Source organism: Harpegnathos saltator, unplaced genomic scaffold (genome assembly GCF_003227715.2).
Source record: "Harpegnathos saltator strain DR-91 unplaced genomic scaffold, Hsal_v8.6 scaffold557, whole genome shotgun sequence".
NCBI lineage: Eukaryota > Metazoa > Arthropoda > Insecta > Hymenoptera > Formicidae > Harpegnathos > Harpegnathos saltator.
Genome location: NW_020230379.1, coordinates 557,820 through 581,413, shown reverse-complemented (window position 1 = coordinate 581,413; position 23,594 = coordinate 557,820). Strand labels below are relative to the sequence as shown.

At 37.2% G+C, this 23,594-nt stretch overlaps 1 protein-coding gene across 1 annotated transcript in view; it reads left to right on the top strand.

Annotated features, from left to right (window-relative positions):
• Window positions 1–23,296, top strand: part of LOC105188219 (uncharacterized) — a 123,146-nt gene extending 99,850 nt beyond the window's left edge. The window contains exons 6-7 of the mRNA XM_025303602.1: window positions 22,962–23,145; window positions 23,262–23,296. Of these exons, the coding sequence (XP_025159387.1) occupies window positions 22,962–23,145; window positions 23,262–23,296 (219 nt within the window). The remainder of the gene's footprint in view (window positions 1–22,961; window positions 23,146–23,261) is intronic.
• Window positions 23,297–23,594: the final 298 nt, after the last annotated feature.

The following is a 23,594-nucleotide window of genomic DNA, read 5'->3' as shown; positions in this document are numbered from 1 at the left end:
ACAAAAAATTTGCAAAAATTTGGTATAAAAAATTCGATTTCTTTACCTTTAAATAAAAATAATTAGTAATGTACTATTGATCGTTAATAATAACATGATAATAATTCAAAATGGACTAGAATGATATCAAAACTTGTTAAATCGATGAAAACTCAAAAACAATCTATTATCTGTTTGACACTGATAGAATCGAGATAAATAAAAACCTTGAAGCATACACTTTATCGATGGCGAATACATTTTTCGGATACCGATCCTGGAATTTTTGAACTCGCTAAAACCGAATCCGACGTCGGATTTTGCAAATTCAAGATGGCCGATTCAAGATAGTGGCCGATATTTAAGAATAACAAAAATTGGATCTCGTTTAAGGAGTTTTTGAAGTCGTTTCTAAAATCGAATCCGACGTTGGATTTTACAAATTCAAGATGACCGATCCAAAATGGCGCCCGATATTGCGGAATTACCAACAATCGGAGTGTGACTTCGTACGTAACGTAAAATCTCACTCTTCACATTATGGGAGGGGGGGTAAAAGTATGTTTCCAGACTAAAAAAATTAATTGACCTTGATATGACTGACACATAACCTTAAGAACAAGGTCAATGTTGAAAACGCTATATCCGAACGTAAAATTTTTCAATCTTGATTTTTAGGTCAAAAGTATGGATTTTCAATCCTAAAAAAGTCCGGTTTGACCTTAATAATAATCTTAACTCATGACCTTGAGAATAAGGACAAGGTCACGGCTGAATGTCCCTCGTTGACTTCTACATTCTTATTCTTATGCGTAACATTGCTCCCTAGCAGGTGTATTTTCGAAGATATTCGCGTTTTCAGCCTAGAACAAACTTAGACCTTTATGTGACATTCAGAGGTCAAATTTGGCAGTGCTCAAGGTCATATCCGAACGTAAAATTTCCGCTCTTTTCCTTTCTGGGGTCAAAAGTATGGGGTCCCATTTAAAAAATTGACCTGACCTTGAAATGACCTTCAAGGTAATTGTCAAGGTCAAATCCAAGGTCACCGTCAGATAGCCAGGAAAAAATCATAAAAACCCAGTACTTCGCATTTTTTGTAGGACTCATATTTTTCGAGTTATTCTGCTCTTCCAGGACTTTTATAACACCCTGTATATATACAGGGTGTCCCATTTTAATCCGGCTGGCTGAATACAATTCAAGGATATTTTCCAGAAAAAAATGTCAGACAAATGTTGCTCAGTTCTAAGGGGGACATTCGATGCCATCAACAATTTTGACCTCGGGTGAAGGGTTCATGGTCATTCAAGGTCAACTTTTTTTTCTTAAATGGGAACCCCTATTTTTCACATCGGCAATCGATTCTACGTACAAAAAATGAAACTTTTGTCTGAAGAATTTTTTTTATAACACAAACTAATTTCACTTATTCAGCCTCCAAAATTGAAATTTTCAAACTTTCTGAATTTTTTACTCGAGAATGGTGGGGTTTGGGGGGAAATTGCCGAAGACAAAAAGTTCTTGGAATGCTGCAAGGAATTCACTCGAATTTTCGCATAGTTGATCGTGCACTTTTTTCCGCCAATGTTCTACCTGTCAGGAGGTACCTCGAAAAAAGTGCACGATCAACTATGCGAAAATTCTAGTGAATTCCTTGCAGCATTCCAAGAACTTTTTGTCTTCTGCAATTTACCCCCAAACTCCACCATTCTCGAGTAAAAAATTCAGAAAGTTTGAAAATTTCAATTTTGGAAGCTGAATAAGTGAAATTAGTTTGCGTTATAAAAAAAATGCTTCAGAAAAAAGTTTCATTTTTTTTTACGTAGAATCGATTGCCGATGTGAAAAATAGGGGTTCCCATTTAAGAAAAAAAAGTTGACCTTGAATGACCATGAACCCTTCACCCGAGGTCAAAATTGTTGATGGCATCGAATGTCCCCCTTAGAACTGAGCAACATTTGTCTGACATTTTTTTCTGGAAGATGTCCTCGAATTTTATTCAGCCGGCCGGATTCAAATGGGACACCTTGTATATATATATATATTCCTATTATATAGTTATATTAGGAGAATGGAAGTTCGAAAGGAGAAAGAAAAAGAAAAAAAAATTTTTTTAAATAATTGTCCAGAGTTCGCAGGACGTAACAAAAGTCTAGTATCATTTTTTCTTTCGACGAATGATTAGCGAGATATCGTAAGTTAAGTATTGAAAATTTAACATTTTCCTTAACTATCTCAAAAAATATTAGGCAAATATAAAAATGTTTTAGACAAGTTGTTAAAATTAATTGGTAGAAAAAGAAGATATGATAAAAAATTGGATTTTCTGTTTTAAAAAATTAAGTTGTCCTCTAATTGATCTTGACAATGCCTTCAAAGTCAAAATCAAGATCACCATCAGTTGACCCCCTACGAACCCTATAACTTTTCTTTTGAGCATTTTTTGATATTTCAATAATCTTCGAAATTATCAGTGTCGATAAATTAAAATAGCCCATCCTGTATACAGGGTATTCGAAAAAAATGGGACCTCTCTATTATCTCCAGAAGTACGCATTTTTATGAAAAATAGCCCGAATAAAGGTTGTAGGGGTTATGAAGTATTGTCATTTGGTGACCTTGAAATGGACCTTGAATTGGACCTTGAAGGTTATTTGAAGATCAACTCGAAATTTTCAAATGGAACAATTTTTTATTATACCATCTTTTTCTACCGATTAATTTGGACAACTTTTGTCTGAAACATTTTTTTATTTGCCTAATATTTTTTGAGATATTTAAGGAAAACTTAGTAACTTTTTCAATATTTAACTTATAATATCTCGCTAACTATATTTACCCGCAAGAAAACGGGCCAAAGTTTAGCACAATTTTCTGCACACTTTTTAATAGCGATAACTTAGCCAAAAATTATCGTATTGATATGAAACGAGACTCAAATTAAAGCTTGGACATTTCTTGTTAACATGTTAAACGCTACGCCGGTCCCTATGGACCGGCGTTAAACTTTTCGTTTGCGCCCAGCCGGTCCTCTGGGACCGGCCGCAGACTTTAGGTTCATGTTACGTACCACCGCGTGTGTCGATCCTCGCGTACTGATTGTAAGACTAAATATTTTGTTTAATCGACCTCGGTTTTTATTCAGTTAATGCTTTAAGAAAAAGGACATAATATTTAAAGAAAAAGTTAATGCAATTTATTAAAACAAGATAAACAAAGGTGTGGTTTTTTTTTACAGTCATTACAAAAAGTGCTAACTTTTTGTGTTAAATTTTTCGCCATCTTTGGACCTAATATTAACGAATTCTTATTATAACATTCGGTGCAGTATCTTCTAATTTTCTATCTCCTAATTATCTGGCGAAACACACACAGTCTTTCTCACTTTTGTTTTATCTCTATCTCTCTCTTATCCCATAATGACTCGATTTGGTTTGGTAGAAAGAGAAGTTATGGTCGAGAAAGTGCTTCACTACATACTTTTGTTTGCTACTGTAGCTATCGCCAAAGATAGCACCGCAACTGTTTATACCCCGGTTAGGCCACAGTTGGTCGTCAAGTGGGCCTAAACGGAACAGCAAGCAAAGCAGGCTGGGCATTTAACGTGTTAACAACTAATAACCTAAAAGTGAATTAATAAATGTTTTACAAAATGGCGGATGTTAAAGATAGACTTTGATTAATGAGAAAAACTTTTGTTTTTTATCTGTTACACTGCTCAAGGGAATCGGTCCTCTGGTACAAAAATGTATGAGGATTAAAGTTCATTTATTTCTTAACAAATCTATATTTTAATCATCTTTCTACGACTTTTTTTGATAAAGTTATGCCATTTTAAAGAAAATGTTAAATGTTAAATGTTAAAATAACTGCAGATGAGAATCCTATGGAACATTTATGGGCAGCATGCTGAAACGAAGAATAAGAAAACATAATATTCAAACGTTAGCAGCACTTTGCAACGCTTTGTAAAAAGAATGGAACAATGTAAAATAAAAAAAATCAGAAATTTGATTTACAGTATGCCCCAACGAACAGAAGAATTGTTAAATATGACAAGAAGTAATACGCACTATTAAACTTAAACACACACACACACGTACGTACGCGCACACGCACACATACACCTATACACATGGGATCAGATTCCTGCCACTTCCACGCCGTTGATTTTATAAGGAGATGGCAAGACATGTAAAATCGATAATTGAATGAGTCATATTTCATTCGAATGAGAGAATTGAGCACATAAAAACAAAAATCCTAAAAGGGTTTGCGTACACGGGCCTTCGTTTGCGAGAAATTTGCAATTTAAAAAACAACTACATGTTAAGTGTAGTAACTTGGAATCAATAAACGTGAAGCACGGTAGCTACGGAAGCTAAGGCGCGCGCTAGTATTTTGTCGTCTACATCTGAGGAGTATTCGAGTCCTCGCAGTGTCAACTTTTTTTTTTTATATTATGTATTACTATATTTTATAATATTTCTATAATATTTTTATTATTTTTTGTAGGACAAAAATATAATGCACACATATATAATAATATCTGTCTTATTACATAAAAAATAACAAGAATAAACGTTTTAATTATTTATTATTAAATTCAGACATTGCCGTACAATATTGTGGATGAAAATTCACATAAAAGCATGTAAAACACAAACAAGTAGCACACCACGAACATTTTATAAAAGAATTATTTGTTTTGCAAAAACATTTTACATTATGTATGTTTGAAGGGAAATAAAACTGATTAACATTTGAAAATACGTCGCGTTCACGTAATGTTAACTTTCATGCGTGCCAAGCAAAAAATAACATACTTCTAAATGATGGAGCGCATAATAAATAATGTGTTAACGATTGTATTCTTATGATATCGTATCGTGTAGTTAATTCTATTTTATCTCCACTAATAAGGATATCTGGACAGTTTTATATACGTTTAATAATAATTTTGATTTGTCTATAAAAATAGACATCACAAGGTTGACATATTGGATATTTTGAAGGAATAATTTGTAAATTACATGTTGGTTTATTGTTTTCATCAATAAAATTTTCATTACATGCATATGTATGTTTTTCTGACCTTCCCAAGAATCGACAATCATCAAAAATGGATTGTTACTTACATAAGGTTTTATAATTGTTTTCAAATATTATTCATATAAATATGAAGTCGGTTTTCTTGATTTTAAGTAAACAACAATCACATTTTTGCATAATTTTAAAAGTTCGTCAACTTGAACACGTATTCTAAATATATCACTTGGTTCTTGTAAACATAATATTATAAAAAAAAAGTTGGCACTGCAAGGACTCGAACACTCCTCGGACGTAGACAACAAAATAGCTGCATTCAGCAGAACTCAGCGCTTTGTAAACGGTTTAATGATACATTGCAACAGTTTGGGTGTTCTGCTGAACGCTCTTTGTACTCGTCAGAGTGATATACAGGGTGTTCCGCAGCAACATATACAAAATTCGTGGAGGCCTAGCACGGCTTGAGATGAGCATAAAAGTCCCATACTTTTTTGCGATAATCGTAATAGTTTCCGAGAAATTAATTAAAAACGTCCAGTAATAGCGTCCGCCGAGATGTGTAAGAGTCGAGCCGCCCGAGTTTCAGGCCGGCCCACTCTACCCATAAGTAGACACCGGTGCGCGGCGAGGGGAGAAACAACAGACCACTGCCCGCACTTGCGAGGCTTCTCCTCCTACGTCTTGCCGCACCGCTCCGCACCGCATCAAAACTCGCAACGATGTCGCCGAGCCGCAAACGTTCGCGATTACAATTACGATTACTTAATAAAAGAGCAAAAATAGCTCCAATTATTGAAACAGTTATAAACAATGTGTGATAAAAAAGAATGGAAAGAGTGAAAGCGATGGAAACCGATAGAGTGTGCAGACAATTTAATTATTTTCTGTCGCAATCGTTCGCTATTAGAAGAGTATTCAATCGTTCGTTCGTATCGAAATATGATAGAATTTATACAGAGACTTTACGCGTCCTATCGTTTTATTGGACTCTATTATGAATAGATCACTGACAATCTGTCATAATCAATGGTGTATTAACGATAGGAGAAACTTGTAGTTCTCTATCGTATAAGGAACCCCGTAACGAAAGGAAACCCGTTGTCAATCGTGTAATAAATTAAAAGTTGTACGCATTACTAAATAACTGAATTTAATTTTTTTTTCCTTTCTACTAAACGTTTTGAATTTCTTACATATGCTATCATTTCGTTTGCATAAAGTAGGAGAAAATATAACAAATTTGACAACGATAGGCTTTCGTACGTATGCGATGGAGAACTACAAGTTTCACCTATCGTTTATGCACCCATTGATTATGACAGATTGTCAGTGATCTATTCATAATAGAGTCCAATAAAAGGATAGGACGCGTAAAGTCTCTGTATAAATTATATCATATTTCGATACGAACGAACGATTGAATACTCTTCTAATAGCAAACGATAGATTACGACAGAAAATAATTAAATTGTCTGCACACTCTATCGGTTTCCATCGCTTTCACTCTTTCCATTCTTCTTTATCACACATTGTTTATAACTGTTTCAATAATTGGAGCCATTTTTGCTCTCTTATTAAGTAATCGTAATTGTAATCGCGAACGTTCGCGGCTCGGCGACATCGCGAGTTTCAGTGCGGTGTGGAGCGGTACGGCAAGACGTAGGAGGAGAAGCCTCACAAGCGCGGGCAGTGGTCTGTTGTTTCTCCCCTCGCCGCGCGCCGGTGTCTACTTATGGGTAGAGTGGGCCGGCCTGAAACTCGGGCGGCTCAACTCTTACACATCTCGGCGGACGCTATTGCTGGACGTTTTTAATTAATTTCTCGAAAACTATTACGATTATCGCAAAACGGTATGGGACTTTTATGCTCATCTCAAGCCGTGCTAGGCCTCCACGAATTTTGTATATGTTGCTGCGGAACACCCTGTATATCTGGTTTGTAAATATGAAACCGGAATTTGCTCATAGATGGCCCTAGCTGTCAATGTAGTTACCGTCAAACCGCGTCATTGGCGCCATTTCCATTTGTTGACATCTGACAAAGATTTTCAACTCACAACAATACAAGTTTCATACAACAGCATAGTTTGTAATAGAGTTGAACATGTCAAATTTTGTGCCTGGAAGCTACGATTTGCGGACAGCATTGATTTTCTGTTACCATTTGAAGAAAACTGCTGCAGAATCGCATCGAATGCTTGTCGAGGCTTACGGTGAGCATGCTCTTGGTAAATCATAGTGCTTTGAGTGGTTTAAAAAATTCAAACGTGGCGAGTTTTACGTGAGAAACGAAGAACGTGGAAAACCACCGGAAAAGTTTGAAGACAGCGAATTGCAAGCATTGTTGGATGAGAATGACGCTCAAACGCAACAACAACTCGCGGATCAGTTAAATGTGACACGAGAAGCCGTCTCCATACGTTTGAAAACCATGGGAAAGATCTAGAAGATGGGAAAATGGGTTCCACATGAACTAAATGAATGACAGCAGGAAAACCGAAAAACCACTTGCGGAATGCTGCTCGCCAGGTACAAAAGAAAGTCATTTCTCCATCGAATTGTGACTGGCGATGAAAAGTGGATATATTTTGAGAATCCTAAGCGTAAAAGATCATGGGTAACTCCAGGCGAACCATCGACATCGACTGCAAGGCCAAATCGCTATGGACGGAAGACAATGCTCTGTGTTTGGTGGGATCAGAAGGGTGATCTATTATGAGCTGCTAAAACCTGGCGAAACCGTTAATACTGAATGCTACCGACAACAAATGATCGATTTGAATCAAGCTTTGCGTGAAAAACGACCAGAATATCAAAAAAGGCAACACAAAGTGATTTTGCTTCATGATAATGCATCATCACACACAGCAAAACTGGTCAAGGAAACGATTGAGGCGTTTAGTTGGGAAATACTTTCGCATGCGGCTTACTCACCAGACTTGACTCCGTCCGATTACTACTTATTTGCACCGATGGGACACGCAGTTGCTGAGCAGCGCTACATTTCTTACGAAAATGTACGAAAATGGCTCGATGACTGGTTTGCCTCAAAAGAGGAACAGGTTTTTGGCGTGGCATCCACAAATTGTCAGACAGGTGGGAAAAATGTATAGCTAGCGATGGGCAATACTTCGAATAAAATATTTTTTATCATTTTCATACAATAAACATGTATTTTCTATACAAAAATTCCGGTTTCATATTTACATACCTGGTATATATTTGTAAACATCGAACTAACCTTTCATTACTTGCTGTAAAATAGTTCTACATATATTTTTATTATTCAGCTGTTATACTTGATACACTTATTACATTAAAAAAGATCTATATAAAATTTGACACGTTTCTTCTTATTTTTGCTGTGTGGTTTTATTCTAACCTATGCGTTATCTATAATATGCATTAATATACTTTGATGTGAGTATAATTATATATTTCATTATTAAATTATTTATACATATATTTTTCTAATTGCTTGTGTACTTCTATAGAATTTATATTATATATAACGTCTTTATATGTGTATTATGCTTCACATAAATTGGGGGCATCCATTTTTCTCAACATGTTGTGCTTAGATTCAGCTTACTTTTAGTTCGCTGAAAAATATGGCGACCGCTGAGTAACCATGTTGAACCGCTGAGTCCGTTTAGTACCGTTCAGAAGAAAATTATAAAACGGTTTTACAACTGTTTTGTCCTGCTGAACACAGCTAATACAAACGCGCGCCTTAGCTTCCGTAGCTACCACGCTTCACGCTTATTGATTCCAAGTTACTACACTTAACATGTAGCTGTTTTTTTAATTGCAAATTTCTCGCAAACGAAGATCCGTGCATGCAAATTCTTTTAGGGTTTTTATATATTCAATCCTCCCATTTGAATGAAATATGACTCATTCAATTATCGATTTTACATGTCTTATCATCTCAAGTTACAGTTACGGGTGGAAAAAACGGAACGAAGTTAAGTTATAGTTATAAAAAAAATAACTGTTAATTGCATTGCACGTAAAATCACTTTTCTCGACGGATGTCTTGCATGCCCGGGAAATTGTTCCGCATAAATAGCACGCGCCATAGACACAATATACCTACGTTGGAAAATGGGATTTTGAATAGCGCGCCAACCAGTAGGTAGACCGATGAAGCGAGAACTAATTTTGACTAGTGGTCTGTTCTTTTCAGCTGCACTGCGGAACTAGCAATAAGTTAGAATGAGACAACTATATTTTTTCTCTTTTTCTTCTTTAACTTATTGCACCAGTTCAGTAGTGCAGCTGAAAAGAACAGACCATAGGTTAGTAGCGCACCGGTGAAACCGGAAAACGATCGAACGTTTTGGAACAATGACTTGTGACACACGCGTGCTAGCTGCGCACAGACGATAGAAGGGAACAAGCGATCGAGAGCGCTAGACATGCGGTGTAAAGCAAAATGTTACAAATGTAAAGCATTGATCTCAACCGAACTGTAGTTCAGGTGTTCTATGCATTACTATATGAAGAGGATATATTCCAGAAACATTTCGTTTCCTGCTATTGTCTTGTACGGCTAATTGTCAGAATAAATTCTGCGTATTGGACGAAAGTGCCGATTCATTCTATTACCACTCATGACGTCAACCCACATATTGCTTATTTCAACAACCTAGACTCACAAATTTTCTCTCAAATTTTAAGGATGAGGGTGGACTTAATGTAGAAAAGGTTACAATGTTTGTGTACCAAAGTACACACTGTTTGATCTGTGTTTTCTCTCGCACACTCTCAATGGAAAGAAAATAGGGAAGGCAGTTGCTGTACGACAATACAGCGGCTGTACCTGTATATAGGGTGTCCCATTTTCCACTAAAGTTTCCACTAAAATATTTCTTTAGGAAAGCATTTAAGAAAAAAATATTTCAGACAAAAGTTGCTTGGTTGGAAGGGAGACAGCGATATCATTTACAAATGGCGCCACTTTCGAGATATTCACTGATCATCAATTTTCTTAAATGGAAATTTCAATTTTTTATTTTTTTCTACCAATTAATTTGAACAATCTTTATCTCAAACATTTTTTTATTTGCCTAATATTTTTGAGATATTTAAGGAAAACTTGATAACTTTTTCAATATTTAACTCACGATATCTCGCTAACTATTTATCAGAAGAAAAAGTGTACTAGACTTTTTTGCTCTATTTGATCTCAAGAATATATTGTTACAATAGCGCCCTGACTTTTGTTAATTTGATAATTGTGAAATTTCCAAAGGTCGATAAGTTAACAAAAGGCACTATTATAGCAATATATTCTTGAAACTAAATAAAGTAAAAAAGTCTAGTAAACTTTAACTCCCGTTTTTTTTGCGGTTAAGTAAGCGAGTAAGTAAGTATAAGTATAGTTAACGAGATATCATAAATTAAATGTTGAAAAAGTTACCAAGTTTTCCTTAAATATTTCAAAGAATATTAAGCAAACACAAAAATGTTCCAGACAAAAATTGTTCAAATTAATTGGTAGAAAAAGATAATATAATAAAAAATTAGGATTTCCATTTAAGAAAATTGATGATTAGTGAATATTTCAAAAGTGGCGCCATCTATAAACAAAATAATATCGCTGTCTTATGTCCCCCTTCAAACCAAGCAACTTTTGGTAAAACATTTTATTTTTTAATGCTTTCCTAAAAAGATATTTTAGTGGAAAGTTTAAAATGGAACACCCTGTATATCTCGGGATAAGCTGAAGATACAGTGATCTAGGTGAATCACTATATCGGAAAAAAATAAAAAAATAGCAGCTGTACCATTGTATAAGTTAGCAACTGCCTCTGCTATTCCATTGAGAGTATGCAAGAGAGAACGCACAGACAAAACAGAGTGCATCTTTTTCTATGTGAGCCCTCACCCCTCGAACACGCAGTCTAGGTATACTATATTTACGGCACGAGCATTTTTCGCCTGTTAGCCCGTAGGCAATAATCATATCAATGTACTCCTCTATGATAAATTTTATTTTTTGTCGCGGAGGAACACAAGTACCAAACAATTTCATGCGATTGAAGACGACGTGTCTATCGAATCACTGTCGTAGACGATCCTAAACAAAAGATGATCACCGTATCTTGTGATTTACAGGGTGTCACAGTACTGCCAGATTTCCTCTTAGAGGATGAAAGAAAGTGCAATTTGGAACTGTAAGTTGCTTTACCACTTTTGGATCAGAGCATTAGTTTACGAGTTATTAACTAATGAATTTGACCAATCAGATTATTCGGTAGGCACACAATGGAGCAGGATTCAAATTTTAATTTTAATCTATCAAACTGAAAATTTTTCAACTTCCGAAAGGGGGAAAGAGAAGAATAGGCGGAGGGGGAATGGAGGGGACGGAGAAGGGGAGAAAGAGAGGGGCGGCAAGTATAAGATCTATTGGGCGGTGGGCACTTTGAACAAAAGAGATGAATTCCTGCATCGGTGGAAAAGTCGGCCATCACAAATACATAATAAAATACTAAAAAATAAAATAATATATTAGGTGTACAATTTTGCTTCCGCCGTTTTTTTTCCGAAATTCGAGGCTTTATTGTAAAAAACTGGTTATACATTTATGATTCAAAGTATTGTCCATCGCTGGCCACTACTTTCTCCCATCTTTCGGGCAGCGTACGAATCCCGCGTTGAAAAAACTGGTCATCATTTGAAGCGATCCACGAATCGATCCAATTTCTTACTTCTTCATAAGACCGGAAGTGCTGGTCAACCAGGCCGTGTGCCATTGATCGGAACAAGTGATAGTCAGAGGGAACAACGTCGGGAGAATACGGCGGGTGGGGTAGGACTTCCCATTTCAACGTTTCCAAGTATGTTTTGATCACTTTCGCAACATGGGGTCGAGCATTGTCATGCTGCAAAATCATTTTATCGTGTCTCTCGTTGTATTGCGGCCGTTTGTCTTTCAATGCTCGGCTCAAACGCATTAATTGCGTTCGATAACGATCTCCTGTGATTGTTTCAGTCGGTTTTAACAGCTCATAATACACTACGCCGAGCTGGTCTCACCAAATACAGAGCATGACCTTGGAGCCGTGAATATTCGGTTTGGCCATCGACGTGGAAGCATGGCTGGGATATCCCCATGATTTTCTGCGCTTGGGGTTATCGTAATGAACCCATTTTTCGTCCTCAGTCACAATGCAATGCAGAAATCCCTTCCGTCTTTGCCTTTCAAGCAACTGTTCACAAGCAAACAAACGCCGTTCAACATCTCTCGGTTTCAATTCGTACGGCATCCAATTTCCTTGCTTCTGAATCATTCCCATGTCTTTGAGGCGTTTTGAAATTGCTTGTTAAGTCACTCCCAATGATCGTGCCAATTCTTCTTGACTTTGATACGAGTCTTCATTAAGTAATGCCTCCAATTCTGCATCTTCGAAAACCTTCTCTCTTCCATCGTTATGCCGGTCTTCGACGTGAAAATCATCGTTCTTGAAGCGTTGAAACCACTCACGACATGTTCTTTCACTAATAGCGGCCTCACCATAAGTATTTGAAAGCATTCGATGAGCCTCAGCCGCAGATTTCTTTATATTGAAGCAGAAAATTAAAACCTCCCGCAAATGACGAGAATTTGGCTCGTAAACTGACATTTTCAATCTAGAATAACTTTATGATGCAGACATAAATCGACTAATGTTTCTATGGGGTTATGTTGACAGATGCCCAAGTTTATTGCATGACGTCTATGATCTATTTATTTCGACCACTACTAAGTCAGTCGCTAAAGCCATCTATAGGAAAACGGCGAAAGTAAAGTTGTACACCTAATAAAATAATAATAATAATTATAGTATATACTGTGAGAAATCTGATAGATATATGTATCGAAAAGATCTCTTACATATTTAGTTCTAGAAGAGCACACGACGCTCGCGTGCGCCACCGACATAGGTTCTTCCTTTTTAAGTTTCCCCTCATGTGTTTAGCTAGTCTATGTTCTTTTTGGTTATGCGCGCCATGCTATGTCTGTGCGATGCACGTTTTCTTTTGTGTCTGCAATTACGCGACAGTTACCTTTGTATTATTTTCTCTTTTATTAAATACAAGTATTTGAACATAAACTTGTATAAAGTGCCTTCGGTACCCGAAATTCCTGTCAGGTTATGGGCCCAGGTATCGTACACTACGCTAATAAATAGATTCAGTGTTCAAGAAAGAAAGACATAAAAATGGCTACTGCATCGAGTCTCACAAACATTGAGAAACTGACTGAGACTAATTACGAACTGTGGAAGGTGCAAATGAAGAGCGTATTAGTGTTCAACGATTTGTGGAAGTACGCTGAAGGCACGGAAATAAAACCGGCAGCAGATGCGCAAGATTGGATAAGGAAAGACTCAAAGGCATTAGCGCTGATAAATCTGATTGTGAGCATCACGCACAGCCAGCTCAATCACGTTAAGAAAGCTACGACGTCGAAGGAAGCATGGGACGGACTCAAGGCGGTATTCGAATCACGAAGCCCTGTGAGGAAGGCTGCTCTATATAAACAGTTGCAGAGGATGGAGAAGAAGCCGAGCACCACAATGACGCAATATGTTACCGATTTCACGCAGAAGGCTGAACAGCTTGAAGAAGCGGGCATCGAAATACCAGATGAGTTGTTATCGATAATGCTATTAGGTTCATTACCGGCTGAAAATTTTAGCGTAGCAATAGAATCACGCGATGAGATACCGACGCTTGAAAACTTAAAAATAAAGCTTATTGAGGAAGAAGCTAGGCAGAACGACCGCGTCGCGAGAACGAGTGAAGACTGTAATAATAATGACGCGTTACTGGCGAAAGGACGTCCCGAACGGTCAAAAGGACCAAATGCAAAATCAAAAGACAGTCATACGAAGGCGAGTGCAAATAAATTTAGCGGAAAATGTTTTAATTGTGGTAAGAGCGGACACATGAGTCGATTCTATAAAGCGAAACCGAAACGTAGCGAATCAAACGATGTGACTGATGCGATGACTGCAATCGCGTGCAGTACCAAAATTATTAATAAACCAAATACTTGGTATCTCGATAGCGGCGCGACTAGGCATATGTGTAATAACGAACGTCTTTTTGCGACAATAAATAATGACGAACGATTAAAAGTACATACGGCCGCGGAACACTTCGTAGAGTCAGGCGGTAGAGGCGATATAAAGTTAGACACGAAATCAAATCGACAAATAACTAACCCCGTAAAATTAAAAAATGCGCTATACGTGCCAGAGTTGCGAAATAATCTTTTGTCAGTGTCGAGTATTACCGATAACGGTTATACGGTCAAATTCGAAAAAAATCGAGCAACAGTTAATCGAAAGAATGGTTCCGTAATCTTTACAGCTTCAAAACGCGATCAATTGTATGTCGTTAACAAAAAAAGGGAACAGGCAGCGTTTGTTAATGAAAGAGACACAGTCGACTTGATAAAATGGCATCAGAGGTACGGGCACCTTAATGTTAGAGATTTAAAAGCGATAAAAAACAAAGGTATGGTACTGGGTATGAGTCTTGCGTCAAAAATAAACGAAATAAATTGTACGGACACCTTAATTCCTTACCCATCCTTACCCAGAGAACACCTTAATTCCTTACTCATCCTTACCCAGAGGTACGGGCACCTTAATGTTAGAGATTTAAAAGCGATAAAAAACAAAGGTATGGTACTGGGTATGAGTTTTGCGTCAAAAATAAACGAAATAAATTGTGAAGTATTTGCAAAATGTAAAATTCATGTAAAATCGTTCAAACCATCGTCTAACCGTGAGACAAGTATTTTGGGATTAGTGCATTCAGACATTTGTGGACCGATGAGCACTGAGTCGATCGGTAGCGCGAAATATTTTGTTACATTCATTGACGATTGTTCTAGATACACGGAAGTCGTCATGCTTAGAAATAAATCAGATGTATTCCAAGCATTCAAGGATTACAAACGAAGAGCAGAAAACCAAACTGGCAAACAAATCAAGAAACTCCGTACAGATAATGCGAAGGAATATCTGTCCAACAATTTCACCAATTTCCTCAAAGAAGAAGGGGTTCGACATCAACTGAGTGTCGAGTACACGCCTCAACAAAATGGAGTAGCAGAACGAGCCAACCGCACATTAGTGGAAATGGCCAGGTGCATGATGCTGCAAGCTGGCCTCCCTGATTCTCTATGGGCCGAGGCGGTAAATACAGCGGCGTATCTGAGAAACAGATGTGCTACGAAATGCCTCATTGGAATTACGCCGTTCGAAGCATGGACGCAACGAAAGCCGTACGTGGGTTTCTTCAGAACGATCGGAAGTAAAACAATTGCGCTAAACAAGAACCAAAAAGGAAGGAAATTCCAACCGAAAGGCGACGAATACTTGCTGGTGGGTTACTCCGATGAGTCAAAGGCGTATCGGTTGTGGAAGCCGGGATCGAAGACCATCATCAAAGCACGGGATGTAAAGTTTTTCGAAAGGATCGAATCTCTCCCAGAAATCCTGGTTCCAGAAACAGTAACCTATTATAATAGCCCAAGTATGGCGTGTATGAAATGCCGAAAATAACGTTAAAGAAGTTCACGCAGATGGCCTCAAAGTCTACAAATAGATTAGCAGCATCAATGCGGATCTGTAAAAGAGACGACTCAGTATATTCACGAAAGATTTTATTTCCAATGGCTAAAGACTAGAAGAAAAAGAGAGAAGCGGACCCATTCCATGACAGAATCATGCTACGACGCACGGAAGAATGAAGTTCCAATCACGCCAGAACCAGATCTAAAACCATGCTAAATGTTAGAGGCGGAAATGGCAAAACAGAGTATATGTAAAAGCCATGAAGAAAAACATTCATTTAAAGAGAACTATTTCTGCAAAAACTCAATCTTGTATGACAAATGGCCACCAGTAAAAAGATTAACCAACCATGGGTATTTAAAGCCAAAGTCGTTCAAAATGGCGAGATCAAGAAGTACAAGGCACGACTTGTAGCTAGGGGAAATACCCAGGAATGGGAAATAGACTACGAGGAAGTCTTCGCTCCTGTAGCAAGATATGAAACAATTCGCACGTTACTCGCCGCTTCTGCAAATGAAAAAATGCATGTGCACCAAATGGACGTGATCTCAGCGTATGTGCAAGGAGAATTGAACGACGAAATATACATGGAACAACCTGAGATGTTCATTAAGCGTGAGCACGAAGAAAAGGTTTGTAAATTGTTCAAACCAATGTACGGCCTAAAGTAGTCAGGTCGCGAATGGTATAAAAAGCTTGACAGCTATATTACAGAAATCGGCGGTAAGCGCACATCGGCAGATCCCTGTGTCCATGTAATCGGCAAAGATGAAAAACAAGTCATTATCATCATTTATGTCGATGACCTAATTTTGGCCTGAAAGAAGATGGACAGACACGAAGATGTTAAGTCAAAAATAAAATCAACGTTCAAGATGGTGGATCTTGGTCAAATAAATAACATTCTTGGAATAAGTGTACAACGCGAAGGTGCAACCGGAAGAATACATCTTTCACAGAAGAGATACATAGAAAGTTTAATCGAAAAATTTGACATGGAGCATGCCAAAGCAGTATCGACGCCAATCGAGCCGAACTTAAAAATTACTAAGGAAGCGAGTCCATCAACAGAAGAGGAAAGGCAAGAAATGAGGAATCGGCCTTATAGAGACTAATCCACTAATCGGTGGACTAATATACTTAGCGAATACCACACGTCCTGACATAGCATTCGCAGCCAGTACATTAAGTCGGTTCAGTGCAGACCCAGGAAAGGATCATTGGATCATCGCGAAGCGAGTATTACGCTACCTAAAGGCAACGTTTCATTACGGAATCACGTATACCAAGGATGAGGAACGTCTAAGAGCATACTCTGATTCGGACTGGGCAGGAGACATCGACGATCGCAAATCGTGCTCGGGAAACGTTTTAATATTGGCTACGAGCCCAATTAGCTGAAAATCAAGAAAGCAAGCATCTGTAGCTTTGTCGACAATGGAAGCAGAATACGCGACGCTTTCAGAGGTTTCACGTGAAGTAATCTGTATTAAATGATTGTTAATCCACATGGGTTTTGATCCACATGGGTTCCACATGTCAACTTTCAAACGCACTACGTGAAATTTGGTTTGTGTAAGCAAGCAATTGTAAGTGTAAGCAACAAGTGTTTAACCCTACTTGAAAATGTCGGTTTTCATTCCAAACAAACATCATTTGCGGGAAGTATTATTATACTATTTTATTGCAAAGAAAAGTGCAGCGGAAACTTATCGTTTGCTTGTGGAGATTTACGGTGATCATGCTCCATCTAATACAACTTGTAAGGAATGGTTTCGACGATTTCAAAATAATGATTTTGGAACTGAGGTCAGAGAACATGGGAAACCACCAAAAAAATTTGAAGATGCTGAATTAGAAGCATTATTGACAGAGGTTGTTGCCAAACTCAATCCGAATTGGCTGTAACATTGAACGTTGAACGATCAACTGTTGCAAAACGTTTAAAAGCAATGGGAATGATATAAAAAATTGGTAACTGGGTTCCATATGATTTGAAAAAAAGAGACATCGAACGTCGAAAAACAATTTGTGAAATGCTGCTTCAAAGACAGTAAAGAAAAGGATTTTTGCATCGAATAGTCACGGGAGATGAAAAATAGATATATTATGAGAATCCTAAACGCCAAAAAGCTTGGGTGAAGCCAGGTGAACCCGGTCCATCACAGCCAAAGAGAAATATTCACTGTGCCAAGGTTATGCTCTATATTTGGTAGGATCAGAGAGGTGTATATTATGAGTTGCTCGAACCCTCTGAAACTATTAAAGGAGAAGTTTATCGACAACAACTAATGCGTTTGAAGCGAGCCATAGAAGAAAAACGGCCAGAATGGGTGAATAGGCACAGCAAATTAATTCTTCAGCATGATAATGCCAAACCGTATACCGCAGAAGTCGTGAAAAGATATTTAGATGGACAGGACTGGGAAGTGCTACTCCACCCGCCATATTCGCCAGACAGCTTCTTCAGATTACTACTTATTCCGGACGATGCAGTCAAATCTTACGGGAGAACGGTTCACTTCATACGAAAGTATCAAAATTTGGCTTAATAATTGGATCAGTTCAAAAGACCAGGACTTCTTCAGGCAAGGAATACATAAATTACCTGAAAGTTGGGCGAAGGTTGTAGCTGCAGATGGAGCATACTTTCAATAAACTTTTCTTTAATTTTCTAAACAAGCAAATATGTTTTATTTTAACAAAAAAGAGCGGAGTCATATTCACACACCCAATATATATCGAAAAGATCTCTTACATATTTAGTTCTAGAAGAGCACACGACGCTCGCATGCGCCACCGGCATAGGTTCTTTTTTTTTTAAGTTTCCCCTCATGTGTTTAGCTAGTCTATGTTCTTATGTTGGTTGTATGTTGGTTATGCGCACCATGCTGTGTCTGTGCGATGCACGTTTTCTTTTGTGTCTGCAATTACGCGACAGTTACCTTTGTACTATTTTCTCTTTTATTAAATACAAGTACTTGAACATAAACTTGTGTAAAGTGCCTTCGATACCCGAAATCCCTGTCATACAATGCATGGAAAACCGTTTTCCGCTTTGTGTTTCAATTGATCTTACATTTATGCCGCCTCCTCTCTTTCCTCTCTTCCTGCCCCCTCCACTTCCTCTCGTGCCTATTCTTCTCTTTCCCCCTCTCTGAATTTGAAAAATTTTAAGTTTGATAGATTAAAATTAAAATTTGAATCCTGCTCCATTGTGTGTCCATCGCCCATCAAATAATCTGATTGATCAGATTCATTAGTTAATAACTCATAAACTAATGTTCTGATCCAAAAGTGGTAAAGGAATTTTCGATTCCAAATTGCACCCCTTTTCACCTCTTAAGAGGAAATCGGTTTTGGGATAACCTGTATATGTATCTTTCTGTATATTTTTGTCGAGTCCGGCCTACTGATCCCCGTACTCATTGGCTCATTGGCTCAGACGTTTTAATTAATAAGTTAATAACTATTGCGATTCTTGGAAAATTTTATTTGACTTATTGTTCAATTTCACCTATTCTTGTATGAATTGATTGGTTAAAAATTTCTCAAATACCCTGTATATAATTGGCAACGTAACTCTTGTTCCATCTCGCTTCGGATTTCCGGATATTACATTACATTACTATGAGTAAAAATTACATTATTAATAATTCGACGTACTTTTATAATTTAAATTATATCAAAGCAAAGAATGATAAGTACGTATAAATGATAAAAACGTAATAAAAATTAAATAACAATAAATGTTTACATATTTATGAAATGGTAACGTACAATATGCAATTCTTCGCGAATGTAATAAAGGACTTAGATTAATAAATTAATCATTCTAACACTTTATGTTGTATAAATATTTTATTAAATTTCGTATTAGAAATACGCGTTGTACAGTAGTGCAATTCATGAATATTTGAAGTGTTTATGAGTTTGAAACCGGGAGACAACTATTTTAATAGACGAACCTTACGTCTAGATATCTTAGCCTTAGGTGTAGATATCTTAGTTTTAAGTCTTAAATCTGGAGGAGCCTAGAGTGGAATTAAAACCTTTAAGAATTTTTACTAAATTATTGCCGCAAGAAGAAAACATATGATTCATTCGAAAACTTTATACTTCTGATAAAAAATAGTCATGCGACTGATGTTCTCGTGATAAGTATCTTAAAATAAAATGTTCTTAAGTTAAGGAGAAGTAAAATTCCTGAAGATGCATCTTTGACTGAAAAGAAATAAAATAAAGAAACTTATAAGTTATGTCACAATAAGGAGAACTCTGGAATTTTAGATATTTGTTTATATAATTAAGAGTTCAAAATAGAAAAATAAAAGGGTTTCTAAGAAGAGCATTGCATCAGCACATAATAGCACACGGAATCACGGATAATATACGGCACCTTTTCCTTTATTTACTCTCATCGCTTACGGATAAATTTTTATTTGTATTCATTGCATTTTATTTTTATTTGCAATTCATTGAAAACGATCAAATTCACTTTGTAATGTCGTAAACATGTATATTACTGTTGTTATATGTGCACATTTATCCATGCTCACATCTTTATTAGTGTAACACGTTGCATATTACATCATTAGAATTAATCTGTTCTCATATGTGCAGTGTAAGACCATATGCACAAGAAGAAGTTATTATGTATAATGTAACTGGAAAAAAATAACGCAACATCTACAGCGCGATATCTATAGCATGATGTTATCATATCGTTTTCCAAAAATTTAATTGTGACTACCTTCAAATATTACATATAGATGAATTTAGTATTCAATGCATTTCAATTTCTCTCTTTACAAAAATTTAAAAATTTACGAAAGTAACAAGGGAAAAAGATATTAAAAAATTTATATTGTTTTTAATTTAAATAAACCGTTTTTTAACTTCTAACCTTTGACTTTAATATGAAACATTTTTTCATATACCTTGTTAATTTAGGAAATATTTAAAAAAAATTAAAAAGTCTGTTTTTCGAGAAATTGTTTCTACCTCCAAACATTAAGATATGCCGTTAAAAAATAGGGGTCTATCATTTTTAATGCCCTGTAACACGTTCAAAACATTAAAATCAATGAGAGATAATTTCGACAATTTCCTTGTAAGATATTTTTAAGTTTGCCATATAATACACATGTGTATATACAACATTGTTAGATATAACAGATTTTATCTGAAATTTGATGCCTTTTTGCTGTTAAAAATTGATTGCAGAATTTAATTTATTTAAAATCTGTCTCTGTAGGTTTAATTATCTGAATAAGTTATCTCAAGAGTCCTTTCGCAGTCATTTTCATGTCGAATCAATCATCTTATTCTTATGAATTTTACCGTTCTTGAGTAGATTGTCCATCTTTTTTTTGTTAACGGTGGGGAAATCCTCATGGATACCCCCGTCCCTTGGGGGAGGTATCCCGGACTCTTAAACCGGCTAAAACCCCACCGGTGTGTCTACCAATCGGGTCAAAGTGAGAGGAGTTAGAGGAACAACTACTCCTGCATTCCCTCCCCGACACCTCGGCTCCAGGGCTCTACGAAGCCCCACGCCCAAGTGCCACGCTCCCTCCCACAAAGGGAGTCGGGGGCGCGGCGCCCCGGCCGGTCACCCGGCCGGGTTGGCCTTCTAGTTCCCATTACTGGAGAGAGGAGACACTCACCCTCTCTCCTAGCCCCCCTCATTAGCCGAGGAAGGCGGGGGAATGGGGCCCGTCCCCAAACGGGCCACCAGTCCCCCCCTTACTACCATTACCGTCGCTGGGGGGGGGCTTACGCCATTTGCCCACCCCCTCTCCTGCGCTGACGGAGACGGCCCGACGAATCGGGGGTCGCTCCTCGGCTGACGCCACCTCGGGCCCGCTCCCTATACCTGCGGAGCGCCGCTTCCTCTCCCGTCGCTCGGGTCGCTTGGCTGCGACGGGTTCTGAGACGGTGCTCCCACTCGGCGGCCTCCTTCTGGGACATTACGTCCTTGCAGAAGGAGACTGCCGCTCCCCACGCCTCCTCGCTCCCGCACATGGCTCTGACCATGCGCGAGAACGAGAGGTCCTCCACTCGGCACCCCACCGCCCGGGCGAGGACACGGCGCTGCTGGTCCCATGCCTCGCATGTGACCAGCGTATGATGCGCCGTGTTCTCGAGCACCAGGCAGTGACGGCATCGGGTGGTGGGTTCCTTCCTTCCTGTTCCGGTGCAGGTACCGACCAAAACATCCATGTCCGGTCAGCACCTGCACTAGGTGGAAGGGGAGTCCACGCCCCCTCCTGTCTGCCACTTCGAGCAGACAGGGAGATTGTCCATTTGACTGTCCACGTAAATTCTATATCATTGGTAAAAGGAATGCAAATTCCATATGTACGTTCTTTTTAGAGACCTAAAAAGCATAGATCTATTATTTTTCCACTTATACTATTACTACTGAATACAGGGTTTGCCAAATGTTCCGGAATTGCTCATTATTTCAAAAAATAATGATTGTTTAAAACAATGTTTGAAACAAAAGTTGTAGGACTTAAAAGAAGTTATCAGATCTTGGTAACTGTTTCACCTTGGAATGACCATGAAAAACGTTATGAAGATCGACATAAATATCTTAAATGTAAACTCGAAATTCTTATTATACCATCTTTTTTCACCAATTAATTTGAACAACTTTTGTCTGTAACATTTTTTTATTTGCCAAATATTTTTTGAGATATTTAAGGAGAAATTGGTAATTTTTTCAATATTTAACTTACGATATCTCGCTATCTATTTCGCGGATAAAAAAATAGTACTAGACTTTTCTATTCTATTTGATCTCAAAAATATATTGGTACAATAATCTATTTTTTGTTAATTTATCGATCTTTCGAAATTTAAAAATCATCAAATTAACAAAAGTCAGGGCGCTATTATATTCTTGAGACCAAGTAGAATAGAAAAGTCTAGTACCATATTTTTTTTCCCGACAAACAGTTAGCGAGATATCGTAAGTTAAATATTGAAAAAGTTACCAAGTTATCCTTAAATATCTCAAAAAATATTAGGCAAATAAAAAAATGTTTCAGACAAAAATTATTAAAATTAATTGGTAGAAAAAGACGGTATAATAAAAAATTGGAGTTTCTATTGAAGATTTTTATGTCGACCTTGATAACGTTTTTCAAGATCATTCCTAGGTCAAACAATTATCAATATCTGATAGCTTTTTTTAAGCCCTACAACTTTTGTTTCAAATATTATTTTAAGCAATCATTATTTTTTGAAATAATTAGCCATTCCGGAACTTTTGGCAGACCCTGTATATAAAAAATTATAAGAAAATTATGAAAATATATATGTAAATCTGTTGTTTCAGAATTTGTATAGACCGATGATGCCGTTAGTAGCACCAACGCCTATGATGAGATTTCCAAGACCGTTTCCTACGCCAGGACCGTTTCTTCCACTAGCGTCATTTCCTGCACCGGGACAACTTTTTGTGCCGAGATACTTTCCTATGCCATACGTATTCGATATCAATAGGTGCCGACTGCCTCCACGTAAGTATATATGTATATATCAACAAAAGTTGTAAAGAATAATTAAATTTATAAGAACGTATTTCATAAAAGTATAATTGAATACTATATAAAACATAGTTTTCAATTTTTGTTAGAATTAACTTTTATCCGCGCAATCAGGCTCTGCTAAACTTTGCAATTACGTCTTTTATATATTGAGTAAAATATATGCTTTTATGAAATTTATTAACTCTGTTTTCAGTATTATTTTCAGTATTATTTCAGTTCAGTATAATTTCAATATTTTCACAAATAAGGAATTTTAGAAATTAACGTATGTAAAACATTTAAAAAAAATATTTTTGTTTTTATGATGCTAACAAGGCAAAAATGAGGTTCGTCGGATTTCATGCATTTTAATCCTTCAAATACAAGAAACGATAAGACTTCTATATATGTCCAAACTATAATAATGTCATTACTATGTT